Source organism: Pan paniscus, chromosome 21 (genome assembly GCF_029289425.2).
Source record: "Pan paniscus chromosome 21, NHGRI_mPanPan1-v2.0_pri, whole genome shotgun sequence".
NCBI classification, from domain to species: Eukaryota; Metazoa; Chordata; class Mammalia; order Primates; family Hominidae; genus Pan; species Pan paniscus.
This window is the reverse complement of record NC_073270.2, coordinates 44,651,875-44,678,942: the sequence shown is the minus strand read 5'-3', so window position 1 is coordinate 44,678,942 and position 27,068 is coordinate 44,651,875. Positions and strand designations below refer to the sequence as shown.

General features: G+C 46.8%; 1 protein-coding gene across 1 annotated transcript; it reads right to left on the bottom strand.

Annotated features, from left to right (window-relative positions):
• On the bottom strand, window positions 1-26,715 carry FAM83D (family with sequence similarity 83 member D). Its single transcript, XM_003825889.4, has 4 exons — window positions 26,129-26,715; window positions 10,917-11,084; window positions 5,034-5,158; window positions 1-1,515 (listed from the first exon to the last, which is right to left on the bottom strand). Exons 1-4 carry the CDS (start codon window positions 26,693-26,695, stop codon window positions 534-536), a joined length of 1,842 nt encoding a protein of 613 aa, XP_003825937.1. The 5' UTR covers window positions 26,696-26,715; the 3' UTR covers window positions 1-533.
• Window positions 26,716-27,068: the final 353 nt, after the last annotated feature.

Sequence of the window (27,068 nt, the reverse complement as noted above, 5' to 3'; positions counted from 1 at the left end):
GAGATAAACAGAAAGTAGTTTTATTTTTTCTAAATAGGATTTTGATCACAAAAATGCTGGTGATTCAACCCTTTAAAACAGAAGAGCATACAACCTAAGAAAAATGCAAAACAGGCTACAAACCTGTACATCATGTTACTGCACTGAATACTGTAGGCAACTGTAATATAATGGTATTTGTGTCTAAACATAGAAAAGGTATAGTAAAAATATGGTATTACAATCTTATGAGACTGCCAACATATACGTGGTCTGTCATTGACCAAAACATCATTATGTAGTGCATGACTATTAAAACTGTGCAAAACAAACCCCTGTATCCATAGTGTTGAAACCCTAAAACCAATACCTGGTATATACATGACAAAACAAAGCATGTAAAATAATATGCAGCCTATAGAATTCAAAGACAACAAAGGTGACAAAGTCAGGTAAAAGAAAGGCAATTAGGGACATAAGATATTTTTCAAAGCAGGAAGCTGATGATGTCCACTGTAAGCCAGGAAGAAACCAGGAGTCTGAACATGGAGCAGTTACTGATAGGAAGGATAAAGTGCTACATCTCTAATAGCAAGCAAATTAACTCTGCTGAAATTGCCAGAATGAAGGCCAAGGTGGTTTTCAGTAAAGAGTGTTCTCCTTGACAGCATAGCCAGCATGTGGTTGAGCCGGGACCTGATACCAGCGAAGTGGAATTGCCGCTCTTTGTTCAAGTTTCTAAGTGAGTCACTCAAGTACAGTTCCAGGTGAGGGGTGCCCAGGTACTTGGGATAGCCAGGATTGTGGAAGTCAGTGGTTCTGATGAAAGCGGGAGAACCAGTGGAGCTTGCCACAGAGCCTTGGGAAGACACAGAGGAGGAAGACTTCAAACTGGAAGATCTCGATACAGACATTTTTGAGACTGGTGACCCTTCTGTAGATTGAGTTCCTGGAGGAAAGAGAATGTTCTCATCCATGTCAGTCTGAGTAGTGGTCGATCTGGACCAAATCGTGGTTTGAGAGCTTGCTATCCTGGTGATGACTGCAGTCTGGGTACCAGCATATGCTGTGGTGATGCTGGTTTGTGTTCCCACCTCACTCACACTCAGCCCTGGCATCTCCTCTCCTGGCTCTGTTTGAGTGGCAGCGTCAATGGCCTTTCTGCTCTGGAGCTCGTCCCTGTGGCTGCTGAAGTAGTCTTCCTCACTAACAGTGGAGGACTCACAGTCATGGGGCTTGCGCTCTGCCTTGCCCTCTGCGGGCATCTCTGGGTCCAGGTCCGCCTTCCTGGGAGTACTTGACAGCCTAGCCAGCCGCATCCGCAGCAGGTTGCCCAGGGTGAGCTCCTTGGACTGTGGTTTTCGGTTGGTGAGGTGATCAAACTTGTTGCTGCTCTGGAAGTGAGACAGGAGTTTGGGGCTGATGGGCTTGGACTGGGCATACAGGATTCGGAACTCCAGATCAAAGTGTTCAACCACTTGGCCAGACAGAATTACCAAGTTACTGCTGTTTAATTTGCCATCTGTCCATGTAAAACTTAAGGATTAAAAAGAAACAAACAGCAGCTGGTAAGGATGAGCAATTTTGGTTTACTCACTGTCCATCTGAATAATATAGCACAGGTATCTTACCACATAAGGGTCACAACTTTGGTGATATCATACCTACCATTTGCATGTATTTAACTAGCCTTAACACATATATAACATTTATGTGTGTTACCATAAAAGTAAAAAGGCCAACTGTTTAACAAACACACTAAATGCTCAGCCTCAGAGGGTTTTTTTGTTTGTTTATTTGTTTTGAGACGGGGTCTTGCTATGTTGCTCAGGCTGGTCTTGAACTCCTGGGCTCAAGCAGTCCTCCCACCTCAGCCTTCCAAAGTGCTAGGATTACAGGCTTGAGCCACCTCACCTGGTCCTTGCCTCAGAGTTTTTAAAAACTGGAAAGGGGGCCAGGCGCGGTGGCTCACAACTGTAATCCCAGCACTTTGAGAGGACGAAGTGGGCAGATCCTTTGAGGTCAGGAGTTCGAGACCAACCTGGCCAACATGGTGAAACCCTGTCTCCAGTAAAAACACATAAAAAATTAGCCAGGCGTGGTGGTGCATGACTGTAATCCTAGCTACTCGGGAGGCTGAGGTGGGAGGATTGTTTGAACCCAGGAGGCAGAGGTTGTGGTGAGCTGAGGTCGCACCACTGCACATTCCATGACTGGGCGAGACTCCATCTCAAAAAATTAATTAAAAATAAAAAATAGGGCTTCTAAATATTTAGGCCAGCATCCCCATTTTAAAGGTAAGAAAACTATTTAGGCCAGCACCCCCATCTTAAAGGTAAGGAAACCAGATAAAGGGATTATCACAGAGGGGAGCTACTGCTGGACTCCAGATCAGGCCCTAGGACCTATGAATTGCTAATGCCCTGCTCCTTGCTACTGTTTGAGTGGCAACATCAGTGGCCTTCCCGCCCTCAAGCTTGTCCTTGTGGCTGTTGAAGTAGTCTTCCTCACTAACAGTGGAGGACCCACAGTCATGGGGCTGTGCTGCCATTTTCACAAAACACCATGGCTCAAAACATGTTACAGCTGATTAGTGGCCATGTGCCCTTGCCTGTACAGTGTCCCTTCCCCGCCTCCCTCCTCTGCTAGCAGAACTCACACCCACCTGTACCCCAGAAAGCTTTCATTATCATACTCTCTCCAACCACAATAGGGGCAGGCATGTGGTCCACACTGGCCAGAGTATCCTATTCCCTTGGATGCAGGGATTCATTCAGGGTGGGCATGTGATCCCACCAGAGCCAAGTAATTTTTCAGAGATTTCTTTTTTCTTTGTCAAATGGATTCTGACAGAAGGGATTGATAATAATTCTGAGTGAAAGAGTTTCACCCTTTGGGAGACAGCTACTAAAGGCCATATAAGAAAGCCAGGATCTGGCTGGGCACGGTGGCTCATGCCTATCATCCCAGCACTTTGGGAGGCCAAGGCGGCGGGATCACAAGGTCAGGAGATCGAGACCATCCTGGCTAACATAGTGAAACCCCATCTCTACTAAAAACACACAAAAAAATGAGCCGGGCGTGGTGGCGGGCACCTGTAGTCCCAGCTACTCGGGAGGCTGAGGCAGGAGAATGGCGTGAACCCAGGAGGCGGAACTTGCAGTGAGCCGAGATCGTCCACTGCACTCCGGCCTGGGCGAGACTCCGTCTCAAAAACAAAAAATAAACAAAGCCAGGATCCTTGACTTCAAAGGGAGAGCCTGCCTAAGAACAAAAGTCAACTCGAAAACATCAGAACCAGGATATAGTGTTCTGATCAGTGTGTGGCTCCTACGTCAAGATGAACTGAAAACCAACTGTATCTTTCTATACTTCCTTCCGGGTTCTTCGAGTCAGTATGTTTGAGAGTTAGCTGACACTTGCCATCACCCCACTAATGGTGGTATTTGTACCAGAAGTAGGTTTCCAATAGAGATCATAGAACACAGTCAACTCTGTCTCCTGTAACCAAGATATGGCTAATGCAAAGTCCCCCTGAAAACTGCCTTCAAAGCCTGAGAAGGAAGATTCTTTTGAAAGCCTTCAATGAGGCCGGGCCGGGTGCAGTGGCTCACACCTGTAACCCCAGCATTTTGGTAGGCCGAGGCCAGCGGATCACCTGAGGTCAGGAGTCTGAGACCATCCTGGCCAACGTGGCGAAACACCATCTCTACTAAAAATACAAAAATTAGCCAGTCATGGTGGCATGCCTGTAGTCCCAGCTACTCGGGAGGCTGAGGCACAGGAATCGCTTGAATCTGAGAGGCAGAAGTTGAAATGAGCTAAGATGGTGCCACTGCACTCCAGCCTGAGCAACAGAGCAAGACTCCATCACAAAAAAAAAAAAAAAAGAAAGCCTTCAATGAGATAATGTAAATATAGCACCTATCCAACACCAAGATTATAAAACCTCCTCAACAAATGGAAGCTATCATCGTCATCAATTTCATTTGGAGAGGGTAGTTTTTATATTTTAGAACAGCAAAAGTCCATTTGTAGCTAAGTTTGGTTAATATAGATAAATCCTACTTGGGTTAAAAACAAATTTTTTTAATAAACTTCTTACAAAAGGAAATTCCAAGAAAAAGAGTTCAATTTGTTTTTTCCCACAGCCTCTTTGGTGAAGAAAGTTGAAATTTTGTTCTGAGCAATGAGGGTATTGTTGAAAAAGAAAGGTGTCAAGATTTTCTTGATCTTACTGCCTCATTTTCCACAAGCCTTAACATTTCTACCTTTACCCAGGGCTGACACGTAATTATCACTCAGGGTTGTGTGTTTCTTCAAAAATGGGGTTTTCTTTTTAAAATTCTACAGACACACCTCATGCAAACCATCAGACAATCTACTGCAGAGGCGGCAAAACATACAACCATTGGAGCCACATACGTAAAAATGGCACAAATTCTAGAGATTCATGTAAACCACTCATTATCCCCACCCTCTCTTCAACCTTCCTGCTGTCTACCTTAAGATGCCATTGCCAATGTGAGACTTCAAAGGTGGGTCAGAAACATAATCAGTATTTTCTAGACTAAAGCTCTAAATTACAAGGCTTGAAGCAACGTGGAGGATTTGAGTCTAAAGCTGACAGCTCTGGCTCTGCCTTCAACACTAATGGAGATGCCTGCAACTGCCCCTACCTTCAAGTGAGCAGGGCAAGCTGGGTCCAGATCCCTAAGGAACCAGGATTCCAGACTGTGTGTTGCTGTTAACCCCCAATTCGTCCCCTGCAGACCTGGGCCAAGGCTTGAAATCTAGGACTTGCTGACTGTGTTGTCTCAATACAAGTTCAACTTCTGCATTTTAATCTATGGACTACAGGACAGGGGAACTGACCCCCACCCAAACTGCCTCTAACAGGAGGCTTTGATAACCAGCTGCTATACAAAGATGCACGCATATCAGAATGCATGGCCATAGAGGCTCCCATTGAGAGGAAAAGGCTTTTACCTTTACATGACATGCTTCTTCTGAAAAGTTTAGATTAATAAGCCTTGGACGGGTTAGAAACTTACCTGTAGGAGCCTGTTGCCACGCGGATGCCATCAATCAACGTGAACTTTTCATGAACCTTCCCAATAATCTTAGTTCCTGACCTTGCATAGTAGATATTTCCTGTGATAGTCCGAACTGTCATTAACTGTTGGCAGGGAGTGGGAGAAATATAAACGAACAATTCAGCAATACTCATCTGCTGAGCAAATGGTTAGGACAAAAAGGCTTAGTTTATAATTCCCAGATATAATTATTGGCATATGCGTGGCTTAGGGTCACCATTTAGTGACAGTATACACGGTACACTAGCCAGACAGTTCTCAAGCCTCAAGTGATGTTACTTCTACATTTGGTCCATCTTCTCATCTGTTCTTTTCTTATATTTACTTTTGAGACCCTTAGTTCATGCGTGTATGTGTTCTAAAAGAACACTCAACCTTTTTGGGATACTAAACAAGAATCCCAAATCCAAGAAATGATTCTGAAGCAAAATGTGTGGGATAAAATCATCAAAGAAAACATGCTAGTAATAAAGAACATTTGAGCAAAGTCTGAAAGAAGGTAAGCTGATCTTCCTCCAACTTGTTTGTTTAATGGCATCACATTAGAGTAACAGTCCATCCTCACTCACCCTCAACAACATAATGGGTATGGAGAATAGGAACACAGGACAGGCCTTCTCTAGTACAGGCCTGCTGAGGCAGAAACACTCATATCACATGTGGCTTAACAAGCAATGTCACATCTCCTACAAATACATAATTACCAAAAACGTACACTGGTGGTGGTATGCTGGGGCAATATACTGCACATGTATGCATAATTATTCCTGTAAAATGACACACATAAATGTATAAACAATGGCATACAAAATACTACAACAATCTGCATTCTCTGGAGCAGACCAGTGGCTCTATATCATTAGAAATCTCACACATTTAAATTAAACGTGTAAGATTTTTGTTTGACTCATTGATTCCATAAACATAGAGAGCCCCTACTATGTGCCAAGCCCTGAGACAACGGAGATGTAAGGCATGCTCCTTACCTTCAAGGACTAGAATAAGAGAGAGAAAACTAATTGATTTAGAAACTACAGTAACACATAACAGCATCCAGAGAAATGAAAACCTATATCCACACAAAACCTCTACACATGTTCACAGCAACTTTATTCATAACAGACAAAAACTGGAAATATCCAAATGTCCTTCAGTGGTTGAATGGTATAAGATACCATACAATACTCAGCAATGAAAAGGAACAAACTGTTGATACATGCACATCTTGGATGGATTTCAAAAGCACTGTGATGAGGGAAAAAAAGCCAATCTTGAAAGGTCACATACTGTATAATTCCATTTACAAAATAGACTGTAAATGACAAAATTATAGAAATAGAGAACAAATTAGTGGTTGCTAGGGGTTAAAGAGAGGGGAGTGATGTGACTATATAAAGGAGCAGGAGGAGGGAGATCTTTGTGGTGATGGAAACTTCTGTCTGGATATGTATGCATGATGATAACATGGCACAAAGCTGTATACACACATTGTACCAATGTCAATTTCCAGGTTTTGACATTGTACCATAAGTTACATAAGATGTAACATTTGGGGACACTGGGTGAAGGGTACATGAAACTTTTCTGTACAATCTTTGCAACTTCTGTTAATCTATCAGTATTCAAAATAAGCTAAAAATAAAACACAAAACAAAACTATGGCAAGACATAATGCTACTTCTGTGGTCTTCTTACCAAATGCGTAATCTGAATTTAACTTTGATAAAACATCAGACAAACCCAAATTCTACAAAAAATTGTTTGTTTGTTTTTTTTAGGTGGAGTCTCACTCTGGAGTACAGTAGCACAATCTCGGCTCACTGCAACCTCCATCTCCCAGGTTCAAGCAATTCTCCTGCCTCAGCCTCCCGAGTAGCTAAGACTACAGGCACGTGCCATCATGCCTGGTTAATTGTTTTGTATTTTTAGTAGAGACGGGGTTTCGCCATGTTGGCCAAGCTGGTCTCAAACTCCTGACCTCAGGTGATCTGCCCACCTCAGCCTCCCAAAGTGCTGGGATTACAGGCGTGAGCCACTGCACCCAGCTGGCTAGTATTCTTTAAAGGTGTCAAGATCCAGCCGGGCGCAGTGCCAAATGTCTGTCGTTCCAGCTACTTGGGAGGCTGGTTGATGAAGAGGATCAATTGAGTCCAGGAGTTCAAGACCAGCCTAGGCAACATAGCGAGACCTTATCTCTTAAAAAAAAAAAAAACGGGGGGGTGGGGGGGGGGCAGGTCAAGACCCTAAAAGACAAAGAAAGATGGAGAAACTGTTCCAGATTAAATGACATGAAGGAGACTTGACAACTAAATGTAAGGTGTGATCCTGGACTGGAATGGATCCTGGACCATAAAAAAGGGCATTAGTGGAACGACCGGGAAATGTATTAAGTCTGTAAATTAGATAGTATTGATACCAAGTTTATTTCCTGATTTTGTTATTTGTACTGAGGTTTGTAAGATGTTAACATGTGGAGAACTTGGGTGAAGAGTATTCAGGAATTTCTTATATTATTTTTGTAACTTCTTTATAAATCTTAAATTATTTCAAAATAAAAATTAAAAAAAGAAAAACGACTAGGGAATGTCATAGAGGTACACCTGGACTTGGTGGGAGGAGAGCTTCCTGGAGGAGGTGATGACCCCTGAGCCAAGTCTTAAAGGATCAACATATAATAAGCATAAAAATACCATTATGGGCAGATTAGGTGTGGTTTTCTGTCTCTTTCCCTTTGACACACATCTGAATGTTGCATATGCCTCTGTGATCGTGGCCAAAGCACTTGTGAGCGCCTGCACATCAATGTGTGACCAAGTTCCTACAGACAGCACAACCCAACATTCTGAACCAGCTACAGAGGCAGAGCATGGGGACATCAGCCCCCATATGGCAAGGGGCACAAATTCACTAGCACAGAGAGGAACAGGAGACACAAGCAACCAGGGAAGACAGTGCTTCCCCAGGAAGGAGGTAAAACTACAAAAACTGGGGAGGCCAGAGAAATAGGCCTTTTTTTTTTTTTTTTTCTTGAGACAGAGTCTCTCTCTGTTGCCCAGGCTGGAGTGCAGTGGCGCGATCTCGGCTCACTGCAACCTCTGCCTCCCGGGTTCAAGCGATTCTCCTGCCTCAGCTTCCCAAGTAGCTGGGACTACAGGCGTGTGCCACCAGGCCTGGCTAATTTTTTATATTTTTAGTAGAGACGCGGTTTCACCGTGTTAGCCAGGGTGGTCTCGATCTCCTGACCTCGTGATCCACCCGCCTCGGCCTCCCAAAGTGCTGGGATTACAGGCGTGAGCCACCATGCCTGGCCAGAAATAGGCCTTCTTAAACCCCCCTGCAGAGGATCTGGACACCTATGAAGGAAACAACCAACAGTAGGCAACTGAACCGGTGCCTGCTCATAGATTTCTGTCTAGTAGATAAATAGAGAAAATCATTTGATCAAAGTTGTGGCCAGAACAATTCGGTGATTTCTCTGCTAATGCATAGCCTTAATTATAGAAAGAGTACCTTGAAATTAAACACTGATACCTTCAATTTCTTTACCTGGCTAGCTGATAATGCTCTTTTCCATGCCAAAGTGTATCTTCCTTGGGTCCACCTGGACTCACTTTCTAACCACCTGTTGGGTTACATGGCTGTCTCATCTCAATTGGTCTAGAAACCCCAATCCTGTCTTTATCATGAGGCAACCAACAAGAACTCTGTGGGAGAATCTGAATTCTGTAAACCAAATTGCTTGGTAATAATAAGGTGGTAAGTTAGAGTCTCTTAGGCAGTAACTTATAGTACCAAAGACTAAATTCGTTTTGCTGACTGCTTTATATCTAGTACCCAGTGCATAATAGATACTCAGACAGGTGATGAACAAATAAAGTTCTGAAGCTCACAGGTTAAGATGCTTAATTTTTACACTTGATCTTAGCCAAAAGGCTGAGAAGCCATGGGTTGCTTAATTTTTAAAAAACAAATTCTGGGCCGGATATGGTGGCTTATGCGTGTAATCCTAGCAATTTGGGAGGCCGAGGCTGGTGGATCAGTTGAGGTCAGGAGTTTGAGACCAGCCTGACCAACATGGTGAAACCCTGTCTCTATTAAAAATACAAAAAATTAGTTGGGTGTGGTGGCGGGCACCTGTAATCCCAGCTACTCAGGAGGCTGAGGCAGAAGAATCGCTTGAACCCGGGAGGCAGAAGTTGCAGTGAGCTGAGATTGTGCCACTGCACTCCAGCCCGGGCAACAACAGCGAAATTCCATCTCAAAAAAACACAACAACAACAAAAAAAATTCTGTAATAAATATGACAATTTTTCTTGCTTCTTTCCATGAAAGTGACCAAGCTAGCTAGCTATGTTGTATAGGCTTCCACTGAAACACTTGGGTCATTTTCAGAATCAGAGAAATAGACATAAAATCTAATTTTACAATAATGAGAAATGAACAGCAGCAGCATGTGATAGTGATTACAGACACTGGGGTTGGAGGCAGACATACAAGGAGGCAGACCCTAGGTCCACTACTTTGCAGTGGTGGACACTTGGATTCTGTGTCACTATTTCCTGGTCTAAAACACAGGTGCCACTTACCTGATAGGGGCTGCTTTGAGGATTCAGTTACATAACATTTGTTAAAAGCACAGAGCAGGCTGGGCGTGGGGCCTCATGCCTGTAATCCCAGCACTTTGGGAGGCTGAGGCAGGCAGATCATCTGAGTTAGGAGTTCAAGACCAGCCTGGACAACATGGCAAAACCCCATCTGTACTAAAAATACAAAAATTAGCCAGGTGTGGTGGTACACACCTGTAATCCCAGCTAACTGGGAGGCTGAGGCAGGATAATCTCTTGAACCTGGGAGAGGGATGTTGCAGTGAGCCTAGATTGGGCCACTGCACTCCAGCCTGGGCAACAGAGTGAGACTCTATCTCAGGAAAAAAAAAAAAAAAAGCATGGAGCGGTGCCAAAGACAGAGTGGGGGCTCAACAAATACTGGTTGCTGTGATTAAAAGGGCAGCCTCCTGGAGCTACTGTCAAAAGCAGCAACTTCCAGGGTGGCCTTCAGGCCTTCAACAAGGGAGCTGGTCCAGGCTCTATTAAGAGGCAGGACAGTACAGGGGAGAGGCCAAGGTCTTGAATCCTAACATTTCTTTTAAAGAGCTTAACTGAGATCTAATTCACAGATCATACAATTAACACAAATTCTGTAGTTTTTAGTATATCCACAGATATATGCAACCATCATCACCGTTAGTCAATTTTAGGACATTCTCATCAGTTTAAAAAGAAAGTGCTAAAATAAAGTACCCTTTAGCAATAATCCCGTCCTTCCCCCAACTCCCCAGCCCTAGGCAACCACTAATCAATGTCTCTATAGATTTCCCTATTCTGACTTAATGGAATCATATCATATGTGGTCTTTTGTGACCGGTTTCCTTCACTTAGCACGTTTGCAGGTTCATCCATGCTGTAGCATGTATCAGCACTTCATTCCTTTTTATAGGTGAATAGTACGCTATTGTATGAACAGACAACATATCGTTTATCCACTTATCAGTTGATGGGCATTGGATTGTTTCCACTCTTTGGCTTTATGAATAATGCTTCTATAAAACTCATACATAAATTTTTGTGGGGGCCTATATTTTCATTTCTCTTGGGTAGACACCTAGGAGAATTGCCAGGTCACAGGTACTGTTTGTTTTCTGTAAGACCAGGCAAATGACTTTGCTCACAGCCTCAGTCCCTTCCTTGTAAACAGGGATACCGCCACCAGCTACCTTGTAGATCATGGATTCTTGGTCAAGTTTGTTGACTATGGTGAAACTGGATATAGTGTACCACAAACCTTTTCCTGTTCGGGATGAACTTTCAGATCCATGCACATATCCAAAAATTGAGAGAGGAGAGCCTGGTCCAGAAGGATATACACAGCAACTCCCTGTTTCCTGCATATTTCTTGCAGGTCTCTGAAGATGTCGATGTCTGTGAACACGTCCATGACCACTGCAATCACCTACAGGTGAAACAGGGAAGAGCACATGATCAGCTTATAGGACACCACCTTACAGCACGCTGTCTGGACTCTGGACTCCACTCAGAACTGGGAAACGATCCCTATCCAACAGTTATCCTTCCCTCCTCCTTCTGCAGTGTTGGTGCCCCCCTCACCATGGACTCTTTTGCATCTCCAAAGACACTTGGGCCCCGTGTCCTAGAAATCTTGACTTGGCCTAGCTAACACTCCCAACTCCATGCTGGCAGGTTTCTCAAAAATACAGATCAATCCACTGCCTTGCTCTCTTATGAACCTGCTCCATTCACCTTCTATTCCTCCACTAAACTCCTGTCTTACAGGCTGAGTTCAGATCAGCAAGCTGTCTGGTTCTGTGGGTAACACACTGTCATCTTTGGCTTGTTGCTTTCCCCACCAGGCTTCAGTTTGCTGTCCGTTAAACAAGTAAATAAAACCTCAGATTCTCTCTGAGGGCCCTTCTGGAGGGTAGCATTCTCGAAATCTATCTTTTAAATTATTGTCTGGTTTTGAATCATAATCTCTGACTTTTTTAAGGCCTGTCCCATTCACCAACTCATGACTCGAAAGCAATCGAAGCAGGCCCATGGATTCTCCCTTCTTCTGCCTCCTTAACACTGCATACCATATTTGTTAACATTCTGTTCTTTCTACCAGCCAGGCCTGATCAGCTGTCTGTTGGGCAGGTTCTAACCAAATGGCTTCCACTGCACTGGCCTCTCCTCAGTAAAAGGTTCTCTCTGCAGTTCTTTGGTATCTGTCCATAGTGCAAGCCCACAGCAAAGAACAGGGAAATATTTCCTAAGGATTCTGCCCTTAAGCTCAGAACAGGCCTTTCTTCTCCCCAACAACGTGGCTCCATTCATGCCTCCCAAGTGATTTTCTACACCTAGCATCAGACTACAATTAAGAGCTACCTTTTAGCCATGCATTCTTGGGCAAATTACAGCTGTTTCAAATGTCTGTTTCCTTAGCTGCAAAATAGGGTTGTATCGAGAACTAAATGACTATGTTACATAAAGTGCAAGGTACAAAGGATCCCTTAGTATCTGCTCGTTTATTCACTTTACCAGTCCAGAGCTGGAGCCGTCCAGACAGTTCAACACAGGGAGACACCGCCTAGCTTTCCTCGCTCTTTTAAAGACAGGCTGCTCCTGCCACAATGCCTCTAATCACACCCTTTGCAGGCTTAAAACCAAGGTCCTCAGCAAACTCCTGGCAGGGCAGTGGGGGTGCCCAAACCTCCAGGCTTAGAAACAGGTCCTGACAAACTGAGTCAGAAGCTGGGGGTGTTAACTAAGGAAGCCGAGGCTTGGGGGCTCTTCTGTAGTCTGGAGCTATAAGGGTTTCTCCTTCCTCCCCATTTCCACAGTAAAAGCCTGTCTCTCAGAATCACATTAACTCTTTTTCTGAAAGTTAGGATTATTCATTTATGGGTTTCACTCCTTCTCCTGCAGCAAAGGCTCTTGAATGGGATTGATTCATTTCTGTGGTCCCAGAGGACTTAGGACAGTATATGACAGTCATGACTCCTTAAGGATTTGGGGGATTAAAGAAGGAATGAAGAGGCAAAAAGGCAATTTGGCTGTCTTTCTCCAACACTCCAGGGCCTGGTCTACTAGGATGTGAGACCCTGAAACACCAGTTCCTGGGAAGTCATTGCTGTGAGGAGGTCGAGAAGACCAGTTACTCTCCTGCTGCCTTTCCCTCCCCACCCCTTTTAATGATGGTCTAAGCTGTGGGCTATTCTTGGTAAAGGGCATGGCTGAAACCCACTGAACACAGTGATTTAAAAAATGAGAAGCGTTCTTTCTGAATTTGTGGCATCCTCTGAAGTTTACATCCTCCACTGGCTTTACACATCCTATTTTGATAGTCCTATTCATCCCACTCATTCGGGTCATACAACAGGAATTAAAGGCAAAAGGTCTGGGCATAGAACCCAGCTCTACCACCTACCAGCTGTGCGATCCTGGGCAAGTGGCTTAATCTCTCTGAGCCTCAGTTTCCTCCTCAGGAAGACAAAATTAATAGCATCTGGGTCAAAGGGCTGCTGTGAGGATTAAGTGAAACGAAGCATGGAAAGGGCTTAGCACAGGGAGGGCAAGGCAGGAAACAGGTGCTATTATGCAGCCAGCACCTCCTCAGAGCACGCTGTGGGCTGCACACTGCACTAGGCAGAAAGATGGCTATGAGGAATTTGACATAGACCCAACTTACCTCAAGGAGAGGACACAGGATGCAGAGAGGCAAAATGATATATACAGCCTAAGCAATTTAACTAAGGGGGCCGGGCATGATGGCTCATGCCTGTAATCCCAGTGCTTTGGGAGGCCGAGGTGGGTGGATTACCTGAGGTCAGGAGTTTGAGAGCAGCCTGGCCAACACGGTAAAACCCCGTCTCTACTAAAAATACAAAAAATTAGATGAACATGGTGGCGTGCACCTGTCATCCCAGCTACTAGGAAGGCTGGGGTACAAGAATCACTTGAACCTGGGAGGTGAAGGTTGCAGTGAACCAAGATCGCACCACTGCACTCCAGCCTGGGCAACAGAGCAAGACTCCATCTCAAAAAACAAAACAAAACAAAACAAAAACAAGGTGTCTCCTCCAGTGGTGGACTATGGGCACTATAGGTACTCAAATGCTTACCAGATAAGAGCAGGGAAGGCTTCCCGGAGGAGATGGCATTTGAGCTGAATCACAAGGACAAAATTTGGACAAAGGCATGGGAGAAGTGAAGGGAGGAGAAGGCATTCCCGCAGGAAGCCACATGATAACAGAGGAAGAGGTAGGGCATGACGGGGTATGTACCAGTCTGGCTGGAACGTACAGCATGTATGAAAGGGAGCCAGGGACATGACTGGAAAAGACAGATGAATGAGCAAGATCACAGAAGGCCCTGAATGCCAACCAAGGAATCAGTTTCAATCTTCCCCACATTGCCTGTATAAGAGTAATGAGTTCGAAGTGAAGAATCCAACAGGATGGAAGAAACTGATGCCAGAAGAGATTGGTATAGGTCAGAGATCTGGGCCCACCTCCTCCAACACAGGACCTGCAACACAGCAGTCACGTGGATATTCTTCAGGTTAAGCAACTTCAATAAATGTTTAGGAGGACTAGAGACCAGATGAAGACAAATCAGTAGCATGGCAGAAGCAATGAGGGTTGCAGAAGAGGGAAGGAGATCATGGGAGAGCCGAGCAGTGGGCGACATGGGCTGAGGATGACAAGGAGAGGGATATTCAGATACAAGGAAACAGGAAACACAAGACAAGAAGCAAGAGTGAGGGGTGAGCTTCGAAACGGATTTTGAGGTGGCAGTAAAACCTTCAGAAAGAGGTTTGGAATATGCAGGTGTACAAATGAGAGTAGAGCTCACAGGAGAAAGCTAAAGAGGAAAACGCACACACCTGCTTGCCTCTCTGATTTCCCACTCTTCTTTCAAATCTTCATTGTGGACCCAGTCGAGGCAGGCAGGTGTTGAGCACTGAGGATCTAGTGTCAATCCCTGTCCTCAAGAATGCAGTCTAATGAGACAGGAGACAAGCCAGGGGTAACAGAGTGTGACGGGCCAACGGACACGTTCCCTCAGTGCTACTGGAACAGAGACCAGAAAAACCCAGCCCAGCTGCTGGATTAGAGACCTGCTGGAGGCAGGGGCATGGGCCTGGGGGCCCACAGCACAAGACACGGCCAAGCTGAATTTTGATTCACCACTTAACAAAACAATGGTGCAACACTTTTGTTATATGGTGAGTAAAGACCTAATTTGCTATTTGTTCCATTGTTTGGTTTTAAAGCCTCACCCTTTCCTGTGCGTTGGATTTGAACACTAGTCCTTAACACCATCAGGGTGCGTAGGGTTGATGGAGGTTTTTTTCTTCCCCTGACTTCCCCTACACCCAGCATCCCCTCCTTTCTTACTAAAGCAGGACTCTTAAAAATATTCGTCTATTTTTTTGTTTCTGGAGATGAAGTTTCACCCTGTCGCCCAGGCTGGAGTGCAGTGGTGTGATCTCGGCTCACTGCAACCTCCGCCTCTGAAGCACAAGCAATCCTCCCACCTCAGCTTTCCAAGTAGCTGGGACTACAGGCACATGCCACCACACCTGGCTAATTTTTGTAGACACAGAATCTCACCATGTTGCCCAGGATGGTCTCCAACTTCTGAGCTTAAGTGATCCACCCACCTTGGCCTCCCAAAGTGCAGAGATTACAGGCATGAGCCACCATGCCCAGCCAAAAGTACTTGTCTTTTACAGAGGAAAAGTCCACAGTCCTACTGTAGAAGCAATCAGTAGGGAAGTCTTCCTTCAAATCCCCATCCCCATCCCCCTATTCCTGTGTCCCAGCCCTCATGCAACCAATCCCTGCGTAGCTGAAGTAGACCTGGGGCTAGACTGAAGGGACACTCTCTTCACTGAGCTGAGCAATGACCTGGACTCATCCACTAACCGGCCGAGTCCTGCTTTCCAAGCCAGGATGCATCTCCTAGGTGTCCGGTGCTCATGCTGCAGCCTGTGGGTCCAGAAATACACCTGATGTGTATTTGGCCACTGCTCCCACTCCTGGAGGCAATAATGTGCGAAGGACAATGGCATGTCTGGAAGGCAGGCAGCCCTTGCACATCAAGTGCCCACAGTCATGGCACTCTCCCAGTCTGTGCTGCATGGAGCCCACCCACTCTCTAAGGACTAGAAAGTCGTGAGAGTGGTGACTTTCAAGAGTCCCTTCCAGGGTCAACACCCATTTGCAATTTGCAACTCAGTGCAAGTCAGTTACAACAGGAGACGTGAGGAGGACGCATCCAGCTGGTCAGGGGCATAATGGCCGGCCTGCTGACCAGGACCCCACTGTTCCTGCACTTCTCCAGCCATATCTGGAGCAGCTGCACGTGTGTCCACTCTCACATCATCATCTCAGGTGACAAATCACAAGCCTACCTCTCTCAGTCCTTCTACCTGTCCCCTCCTGATTTGTACCAAGGGACTTGGGAACCTATGTAGTTGAACAGCAGACGTCATGATGGCCTTCTTGGTCTCTGGGAAGGTCACAGACCCTGTTTATGTCACTTGCCACGCAGAACTGAACTCTTTTCTGCTTGCCTTCTTGCACAAAAGTTCAAAAGTGCTATCTAGAAATTTCAAAACCCCATTACCTGTCATCCCCAATTTATAGATGAGAAAGCCAAAGCTTGGAGAGGTTAGGTAACTTGTTCAAGGTGACAAACTTAAGCAAGTACAAGGGCTGGAATTTCAACCCAGGTCTCTGTGACTCCGGAGCCATCTAAAAAAAGTACTATACTCAGTATTTTATATCATTCCAAACAAGTTTAATGGGCAGTTTTTCACATGACTGGAAGCTTAGAACAAACACTAAAGGATCAGTGGCGTAGCCCATGAAGTGCATGGGCTCAAGCTCACCACGGATGATTGACACTACCTATCTCATAGTGTTTGCTGGCAGTTCCTGGCATATGGAAAGCCCTTAAATGGCAGCTACTCATATTCTTAGTCCCGATTCTGTCACTACCCCTGGACAAGCCATTCCATCTGAGTCTCGGTGTCCTTGAAACAAGGAACCCTTCCAGCTCTGTGAAGTCAGTGATTCACACACACTCAATGGGCAGGTCTAGGCTCTGACCAGGCACATGTGCAGCCCCAAGAGGCCCCTCAGGGCCAGTCATTCCAGTTCTCATTCTAGCTCTTCTTCCTCTGTGTGAAGGAGGAAGTTCGTACCGATCACCCCTTCTCACTGCACCTCAGTTTCCCTCCCTTCCCTCCCAGAGTCATAAAGTGAGGTCAGGTGTGCAACATGCTTGGAATTCCACCAAAGATCTGCACACATTCAATGTCAGCCTGTGCTGTGGTCAATAACATCCTGGCTGCTGCATTCCCCCAGCTGAACACATGGCCTCCATTGATCCTTCACTTCCTCTCCTGACTCTCTCAGGACCCTCTTGCTAAAAAAGCAAAAGATATATTTTCTCTCCATGTATTACATGTTTTAATAGAACAGAAATAATCTCCTTGGGATTTTGTCAAAAACCTTTAAGTAACTATCTTGACATCTTTGGGGTTTAAAAACAAAAAAGAATGTAAATTCCCACAGCGAAACCTAAACTTGCTTGTGTGCACTGTTTTCCCTCTGTTTCAGAGGCTATTATCAAATTAACAATTTAGGCCCGGCACGGTGGCTCACATCTGTAATCCCAATACTTTAGGAGGCTGAGGTGGGAGGATCACTTGAGGCCAGGAGTTTGAGACCACTCTGGGCAACACAGTTGACATCCTGTCTCCAGAAAAAATTTTTTTAATTATCTGGGCGTGGTGGCATGTGCCTTTAAGTCCCAGTTACTCGGGAGTCTGAGGCAGGAGGATTACTTGAGCCTGGGAGGTCGAGGCTGCAGTGAGTCATGATTGCACCACTGCACTCTAGCCTGGGCAACAGAATGAGAACTTGTCTCAAACAAACAAACAAGCAACCAAATAAAACAATTTAAGTATTAGATGAAAGTGCTGGCAGGGCCACCAGAGGGTGGCAGGAGCAAAGTTTTCACTGATCTCTGGAGGGACTGACCACTATTCAGTACTCTGTACTATTCCAGCATGAAGTACACAAGCAGGTGGGCTTTTCAAAGGGGAGGGAAAAGCACCAAGAAGTTAGGGGGTAGGGGGAGGAGGGCTTATCATTTTGAATTGTTTTTATTTTATAAGTATGTAAAACATTTGCCTAGTTCCAAAATCCAATTTACAAAACAAGGTACTTTCAAAGATACTTAGTTTCCATCCTTGTCCCTCCTCCCCATTGAGATAATATTTCCATTAGTTTTTTGTATATTCTTCCATTTTTTCAATATAAACAAGTATACACAGGTGTATATAAACATATTTGTTTTATATAAACATGTGTATTATGTATATAACTATGTATATGTGCTTATATCCCCCTATAGGTAAAAGGTAGCATGGACTACTACACATTGTTCTAGACTAGCGTGGCCCAATAGAACCTTCCAAGATGACAGAACTGAATCTTTATTTAATTTTAATCCATATAAATTTTAATAGCCTCATATGGCTACTACACTGGTCAGTACCATTCTAGATACCGCATATCAGAGCTAGTCCTCATTCCTTCTTAGAGCTACAGGATATTCCACTGCAGAGACGAATCGGTTTATTCACAATGATGAACTCATCCTCTGCTGACGAACACCTGAACTCTTTCCTGTGTTTTGCTATTATAATTAGTGTTGCAACGCATGGCCTATTGTCTACAACTATTCATATTTTTGCCAATATATCAAGATACAGAGAAGTGGAAGTGGTAGATCAATGGGTAAATATAACTGAAATTTTGCTAGATATTGCCAAATTCCCTTCCAGAGGTTATATCATTTGCATCAAGAATTTTTTTTTTTTTTTTTTTTGAGGCGGAGTTTCACTCTTGTTGCCCAGGCCGGAGTGCAATGGCACGATCTTGGCTCATCACAACCTCCGCCTCCCAGGTTCAAGCTGTTTTCCTGCCTCGGCCTCCCAAGTAGCCAGGATTACAGGCATGTGCCACCACAACCAGCTAATTTTGTATTTTTAGTAGAGACCGGGTTCAAGATTTTTTTAAGCCAATATACCCACTACATTTTTGGGTTTTGCTTTCTTTTTTCCTGAAATAACATACCTTCTATCCATAAAGAAGTCAGAGAAGAATTCTGCAGCTTCATTACTGTCTGCTAGACACTAAGGGAAAAGAATAAAGAAATGGCAGACAGAGGCCAGGCACGGTAGCTCACTCCTGTAATCTCAGCACTTTGGGAGGCCGAGGAGGGCAGATCACGAGGTCAGGAGCTTGAGACCATGCTGGCCGACACAGTGAAACCCTGTTTCTACTAAAATACAAAAAAATTAGCCGGGTGTGGTAGCGGGCACCTGTAGACCCAGCTACTTGGGAGGCTGAGGCAGGGGAATCGCTTGAACCCGGGAGGCAGAAGTTGGCAGTGAGCCTAGATGGTGCCGCTGCACTCCAGCCTGGCGACAGAGCGAGACTCTCAAAAAAAAAAAGAAAGAAAGAAATGGCAGACAGAAAGTAGAATGGTGGTTGCCGGGGCCAGGAAAGGAGGGTATGAAGAGCTAGTGTTTAATGGGTACAGAGTTTCACTTTGGGAAGCTGAAACAGCTCTGGAGATTCGGCTAGTGACAGCCGCACAACAGTGTGAACATATTTAATGCCACTGAACTGTACACTTACAAATGGTTAAAATGGTAAATTTTGCTATGTATTTTTTACCACAATATTTTTAAAAAGAAATGGCTAAATTCTAAAATCCTTAACCTGACACATGAAATCAAAAGGAAGGGATAAATAGTAGCAACACTTCAGTCCAGTGGGTAATGTCCCATAATGATGCACTAGTGAGAACTTCTAGGCCAGTGGTTCACAACTGGGGGCGATTTTGCCCCCAGAGGGCATTTAGCAATGTCTGGAGACATTTTTTTATTGTGGTGAAATAGATAAGTTTGCCATCTTAATAATTTTTAAGTGTACAATTCAGTGGCAATAATTACATTCACAACCATCACTACCATCTGTTTCTAAAACTTTTTCATAGCCCCAAACAGAAACTCTGTGCCCATTCATCAGTAACTATGTCCCACTCTGGAGACACTGAATATCATGACTACCTGGGGTGAGGGATGCTATTGGCATCGAGTGAATGGGGGCCATGGATGCTACTCAACGTCCTACAATGTACAAGACAGCCCCTCAGGACAAAGAATTATCCAACCCAAAAGGTCAACAGTGCTGAGGGTGAGAAGCCCTGCTTGGGGCTGACATGAGCATTTGGAACAGAAACTGATCACACCACACAGGCTCTACTGTAATGCAGAGGAAAGTTGTGCAAGAACAGGAAAGCCTTCATTCAGATACATCCAAGTAAATGCCAGGGGCCCCCAACAGATTTCTTAGCTGCTACTCCTCCTGGCAGGGCTCTCTGGGAACGCAATGATCCCCACTACTAACGCTCAGGTTATCAAGAGGATGCCCGAGGGTGAGGTCATAGCAAAATGGCCTCTTTGGAACAAAAGAGCATAGCAAAAGTGGCCTCTTTGGAACAAAAGAGAATAGGCACTGGTAAGAAACGTGACTCTGAGGAATTGGAACCTCATGGTGGTACCACCTTTGCCTCTGAACTCTCATTCAACAAACCAGGAATAGCCAGACAGCCAATTCATAAGCACATTGCCAAAATGAGGCTATGTAGCCCTTCCAGGCAGGCGGCCACAGCCCAGCCAAATCCCAGTTCACACAGCAACAGAGGCAAAAAGCTGAATGCGTCATCAACAGATACAGTGGTGGAGGGGTGGATCTACAGCAAGTATCTAGGGAAAATATCCTGTATAATTCAAGATTATCCAAAAACTTGCTTAGGAAGCAAACATATGGGTTCTCAAAAGGTTCAAAATAGTATTTCCTCCAATTTTGGTGAAGCTCGCCTGAGCACCTGGTAAGCAGCCAGCTTGTATTCAAGCCATGCTATACGTAATTGTGTTTTTATTTATTTTTTAGAAACAGGGTCTTGCCCTGTCACCCAAGCTGGAGTGCACTGGCATGATCATAGCTTACTACAGCCTCCAACTCCTGGGCTCAACTAATCCTCCTGCCTCAGCCTGCTGAGTAGCTGGAACTACAGGCACATGCCACCACACCCAGCTAATTTTTTAACTTTTTGTAGAGATGGGATCTCGCTATGTTGCCCAGGCTGGTCTCAAACTCCTGGCCTCAAGGAATCCTCCAGCCTTGACCTCCCAAAACACTGGGATTACAGGCATCAGCCACTGCGCATGGCCAAACCATTTGTTTTTAAACACTGTACCTCATTCAGTGTGGCAGAATGCCCACACTTTGAAAGGTATATAGAAACAAGAGTCAAGGAAGGGGCTGGCAGATTCACAAACCCCAGGCACAGCCACCCAGGGACAAATACTTGCTGAGTGGAAAGGCAGACAGAATCACCTGAACTACTTTTCTTCCTATCTACCACTCCCTTCCCCCTGCCCTTTATTTCTCCTCAAAGCATGTAGCTGAATGTGCAAAGGTGCACATAATAGGCCCCTACAGTATTTACTGAGCATCTTTTGTGTATCAGACACACTGAGTGATTCTGTGTGGTCAGAGAGCTGCTGGATAAAACCTATCCCAGAACCAGCCCTTCAGGCTGCAAAGCCAGGATTAGGCGCTACCATTTACCAAGTAACGCTGGCTTCCTGTGCCTATACTCTGGTCAAGGAGCCTCGTATCCTGGCTCCTTCCAGAGACATTCCTGAAGATGCAGGGTGGTCCTCAGACCACCTCAGTGAAGGCAGATAAAGCTGCATGGAGCGAACACTGAGGTCCGACCATGCTCTACTGCAGCCTGGCCCCAACCTCTGGGGTTAAGTGGGACCCTTCATGTGGCATTCAAAGTTCCTTCATTCACCCACCAAAAGATTCTCACAGATCCCTCTGCTCCAGGTACCAGAAACATCTATCTGGCTCTATCTTTCCTAGGGAGAGGAAAACACACCCTAGTTTACAAAATCTAAACTCAGAGACCTATGTTCTCCTGGCATCATGAACCACCTTCCCCAGTTGATGGGTTGAGGAGGTTCTCTGCCAGCCTTAATGCCTCCTACTCTAAAAACTGACCACCTCGTTTTCTTCCTGAAAAGGACAGGTCTAGTCATTGTCATTTTCCTGTTTATAGAATACGCAACATGGAAATTAAAAAGTCCCAATCTTCAACTGTTACAAACCTTCAGCCTGTTGAAAACTACCAAAGCTCCAATCCTTCCTCATGGCAGGGAGGCTGTATGCAGCAGGGATTAGGAGTGTGGGCTTCAGTGGCCGGGCACAGTGGCTCACGCCTGTAATCCCAGCACTTTGGGAGGCCAAGGCAGGTGAATCACTTGAGCCCAGGAGTTTAACACCAGCCTGGGCAACATGGCGAAACCCATCTCTACTAAAAACACAAAAATTGGCCGGGCGCAGTGGCTCACGCCTGTAATCCCAGCACTTTGGGAGGCTGAGGCAGGCAGATCGCGAGGTCAGGAGATCAAGACCAGCCTGGCCAACATGGCGAAACCCCATCTCTACTAAAAATACAAAAATTAGTGGAGGGTGCCTGTAATCCCAGCTACTTGGGAGGCTGAGGTAGGAGAATCGCTTGAACCTGGGAGGCAGAAGTTACTGAGAGCTGAGACTGTGCCACTGCACTCCAGCCTGGGCAACAAGAGCAACTCTGTCTCCAAAAAAAAAAAAAGAAAAAATTAGCTGGGCATGGTGGTGTGCTCCTGTAATCCCAGCTACTCGGGAGGCTGAGTCAGGAAAATCACTTGAATCCAGGAGGTGGAGGTTGCAGTGAGCTAAGATCATGCCACTGCACTCCAGCGTGGGTGACACAGCAAGACTCTGTCTTAAAAAAAAATAATAACAAACAACAAAAAAAAAACACTTGAGCTTCAGAGCTGGAACTAGACAGACTTGGGCTTGAGCCCAGCTCTGTCCCATGCTAACTGTGTGATCTCAGGCAAGTTACTTAACTTCTCTGTGCCTGGTCTTTTCTTAATTGTAGCCTCCTCCCAGTGTTGGGAGGGTTAAATGAGGTAATTCAGGTCAAGGGTTTAGCACAGAAACTGACCCACTCCAAGTGCTCAATCATATCACCATTAGGTACCTTTGCCATCAGAACACGGATGCAGAACAGCTTCTCATTTCATCCTGAAAGCAGCCTGAGACCTACACCTTCATGGTCCTTGCTGTCACAGGTACTAGATTTCAAAGGATGTGGTCAAGGTGACACAGCCACTCCCTTGTCCACAATGCACGCCCATAAATAGTAGTAGCACTTAGCTAGCTACCAGATCTGCTGTCACCTCTCCCCACCTGAGCACAGGCTCCTGAACCCTCCACAAGGAGTGTGGTGGTGAACAGTGGTTCAGACATTCTGTGCCTCAATTTGAGTACAGGCTCCTTCATTCTCTAGCTGCATGACTTCGGGGCCACTTAACTTCTCTATGCCTCAGTTCTATCAGCTGTAAAATGAAGATGATAATTGCACCTTCCTTGGGATCACCTAGAACAGTGCCTGGCAAATAGAAAGCATTACTTTTTTTTTTTTTTTTTAAAGAGACAGGGTCTCCCCGTGTTGCCCAGGCTGGAGTGCAGTAGCCATTCACAGCGTAGTCATAGTGTACTACAGCCTCAAACTCCTGGGCTCAAATGATCCTCCTGCCTCAGCCTCCTGAGTAGCTGGGACTACAGGCGCATGATACCATGGCCTGGCTCTTTTTTTTTTTTTTTTTAAACAAAAGAGACAGTCTTTGGGACCTCAAATTCAGCACTGTCTCAAACCCAACTCATTTCAGCATCCCTTACCCCAGCTTCCTCTCCTACCACTAACCCGCTGTGGGGAATTTGGCTGCCCCCAAACATTCCAGGTCCTTAAACACTTGTGGGCCAGCCCCCATACCCTAGGTCTGGCAAGCCCCACCCAGCTCTGAGGTCACTGCCACTCCGGAGACTTTCTTTCTTTAGCCCTTTCCACAGTACCTGCAGCAAACTCCTCACTGTTTCCCATCAGCACACTGTCCATTCTCAAGTGTTGGCAAGGATGATGCCTTCCCCTGTGGCCCCAGCCATGGTAGTGTCTGATACACAGCAGGCAATGAGTAAGCAAATAATTTGGCATCTATCGGACACACTGAAAATACTCATTGGATTTTTTTTTTTTTTTTTTCCCGAGAGGGAGTCTTGCTCTGTCACCCAGAGCTGGAGTCCAGTGGTGTGATCTCGGCTCACTACAACCTCCACCCCCCAGGTTCAAGCAATTCTCCTGCCTCAGCCTCCCAAGTAGCTGGGATTACAGGCACGCACCACCACATCCAGCTAATTTTTTATTTTTAGTAGAGACGGGGTTTCACCATGTTGGCCAGGCTGGTCTCGAACTCCTGACCTCGTGATCTGCCTGCCTCAGCCTCCCAAAGTGCTGGGATTACAGGCTTGAGCCACTGCGCCCAGCCAATACTCATTGGATTTAAAGGTAATGTACCACCTTTCTCAGTTAAAACTGCCCAGGTTCCAAATACAGCATCTCGGAGGGAACTGTGGGTAGCTAGACTAGGGCAGCAGGTTCTATCTGGAAATGTCAGTATTACAAAATGCCCGTGGGATGAGGGAGAGTCTGAGCTCCTGGCTCCATCCCCTCCTCACGCCAGCACGTGAGTTTAATAGTTTCCCTCTGGCCTCTAGTTCCAGTGCCCTTTTGCTATCACTAAAATTTGGGGCTGGGCAAAAGACTAGAACAATCCACAGCTCTCACTATACAGACCAGTTCTTTACATTTTTCAGGTTCCAAGTGCTCAAGTTCTACTGGAGATGAGCTTTGGGGATGCATACCTACACAAGTCTGCCTTTTCCATCTTTTTAATCTTCTCACTGAACCCGCAAGGAAAATGTCTGCCGCATCAAAAAACCCTCAGCCCACCCAAAGCACCTCAGGGCTGGTAAGAGCCTAGCTGCAGCCCACAACCACTCCCTCAAAGGCAAGGCACTAGGTCACTGTATCCACTACCACTGAAACCCCACCAGTCAGGGAAAGAACATTAAGAACATTGGTGAGAGTCGGGGCTTGGACATGTCAACCTGACAATGCACTGGTATCTTCACCCACAGTCAGACACACTCGGGTACCAGCCCTAACAAGTCTTAACATGGCTGGGGCTTTATCTGCCATGTCCCTGGCACAGGCAGATAGCCAGGGAGCTGGGCACTGCCAGTCAGCAAGCAACCTGACCATGGCTCCAGACCAAGGTGTCTGCCACGACACTCTATGTGCCACACCCACCTGCAGGCTGCCTTCTTCCTCCTTGATCCCCAGCACCCTGCTGCAGCTTTATCGAGGCTGGCAAGCAGACAAGACCTCCATTGCACCCATGACCATGCCATACTAAGAGTCAGACAGTAGGACCAAAACCCACTATGAATACAGAAGCCGATTTAATGCAAATGTATCTGCATTTTAGGAGACCACTGCAATCTGGCACAGACCCAGCCTATGGAAAACAAACCCCTTGCCCCAGTTTCCCCTCCAGTCTCTGGCAGTAGAAAAAGCGGCAGGGGGCCGGGCGCGGTGGCTCACGCCTGTAATCCTAGCACTCTGGGAGGCCGAGGCGGGTGGATCACCTGAGGTCAGGAGTTCGAGACCAGCTTGGCCAACATGGAGAAACCCCGCCTCTACTAAAAATACAAAAATTAGCCGGGCGTGGTGGCGGACACCGGTAATCCCAGCTACTTGGGAGGCTGAGGCAGGAGAGTCACTTGAACCCGGGGAACGGAGGTTGCAGTGAACTGAGATCCCACCACTTCACTCCAGCCTGGGAAAAGAGAATCTGTCTCAAAAAAAAAAAAAAAAAGACAAGAAAGAAAAAGCGGCAGGGCTCTCACTTTGCCACTCTTGTGTTTATCTGCTTTTTACAACATAAGATGCATGAAAGTAATTAGCAATAATAATTGCTCCCTAATGCCCCGTAGTTGTCTCTGGAGACCATCTTTCTGGAACTTTCCCTGCGTAAGTTCTTTGGTAATGAGTCTCCTAAGAAGCTCCTGAAAGTGGGATCTAGCGTTGGCTGACAGCCAGGGAAACAGGCAATTTTCCAAGTCTGATTTTGACTGAAATTTGGAACTCAGAGTACTTCTGGTCCCTCCTTCAGGGATATGAACGTTAGGAGATGGAACCCGGGCACAATTCGCATCCTTGGGAGCCAAGGCTTTCCCACTATCCCCTGCCACGAGGAGCGGCCCGGGGGATCCGGGGGAGACACGCAGAGTGGGGTGTGAGTCGGAGACCCTGGGACCACCTAGCCCGCGCTTCCGGTAGGGCGCAGAGGAGGTAGTGGCCCCGGCCCGTACTCTCAGCAGGCCTCAATTTCCCATTCTTGAAGGGGGTCTCCCGTGCGACCCAGGGCCCTGGAGGGCCGCTCACCTCTCGCGCCGAGCGGAGCTGCTGGCGCAGAGCGTCCTTGCAGCCGTAGGGGCCACCTTCGCCAGCGCCGCGGGGCTGGAAGTGCGTCTCGACGCGCGTGGCGCCGCGGTAGGCGCCCTGGTAGAAGGCGGGCCAGCCAAGCTCCAACAGCGGTGGCTCCAGGTCCGACTGCTCGGGGAAGTAGGTGCCCGACGAGCAGTCGTGCGAGGAGCCGAACGAGTCCTCGGCCGCGGCCGCCGCGCCCTCCTCTCCCGGCCTCTCCGCCGCGCGCAGGATGGCGTGCACCTCATCGGGGTTCAGGAAACGAGCCAGGCGCTCGCGTCGCAGGAAGGCCGCGAAGGCTTCGGGGCCGCCCGCCACCAGCTCCTCCAGAGCCAGGCGCCGTGACTCGCTGAACAGCTCGGTCGGGTTGGGCGGCCCGCACGGCGACAGGCAGGCGGCGGGCAGCTCGTCCAGGCCCTCGGACAGCAGAGCCATGGCGGCGCTCGGACTCGACAGCCCTCGGACAAGAACCGGCGTGCAGTCCCACTTTATAGGCAACCTTTGAATCAAACAGGCCCGCGCCATTGGCCGCACCTCCCCGCCTCGGCTCTCCCATTGGCTGCTTTCCTTCCAATAGCGGAGCGAGGCGGGGCGCAAGCCTCTACGGCTCCGCCCTCTGATGCGTTATTGGCTGCGATGCTGGGCTTGCTAAGAGGAATTTAAACTTGCAGGGGCGAGGAGGGCAGCAGAGCAGGGACAGAGCGGGGAGCGCCGAGCTCCTGGCCATCCCAGCGCGCCCCCTGCCGGCCGCCCCGCTGCGCGGCCCTGCAAGGCCAGGGACAGTCAGGCCTAGACAACGAGGAGAGGCAGGTGCCGACTCCCGGAGACTCTGGCCACGCTGCTCCTAGGCTCTCAGTGCTTTGGCATGGCCAACCATATCGCCTTTATCACCTGCCTT

Coding starts and splice junctions, on each gene's coding strand:
- FAM83D (XM_003825889.4), bottom strand. CDS start 26,695: ATGGCGCGGGCCTGTTTGATTCAAAGGTTGCCTATAAAGTGGGACTGC. Junction 11,085..26,128: donor AGCTCCGCTCGGCGCGAGAG/GTGAGCGGCCCT, acceptor TTTCACCTGTAG/GTGATTGCAGTGGTCATGGA. Junction 1,516..5,033: donor GTGGCAACAGGCTCCTACAG/GTAAGTTTCTAA, acceptor TTAATCCTTAAG/TTTTACATGGACAGATGGCA.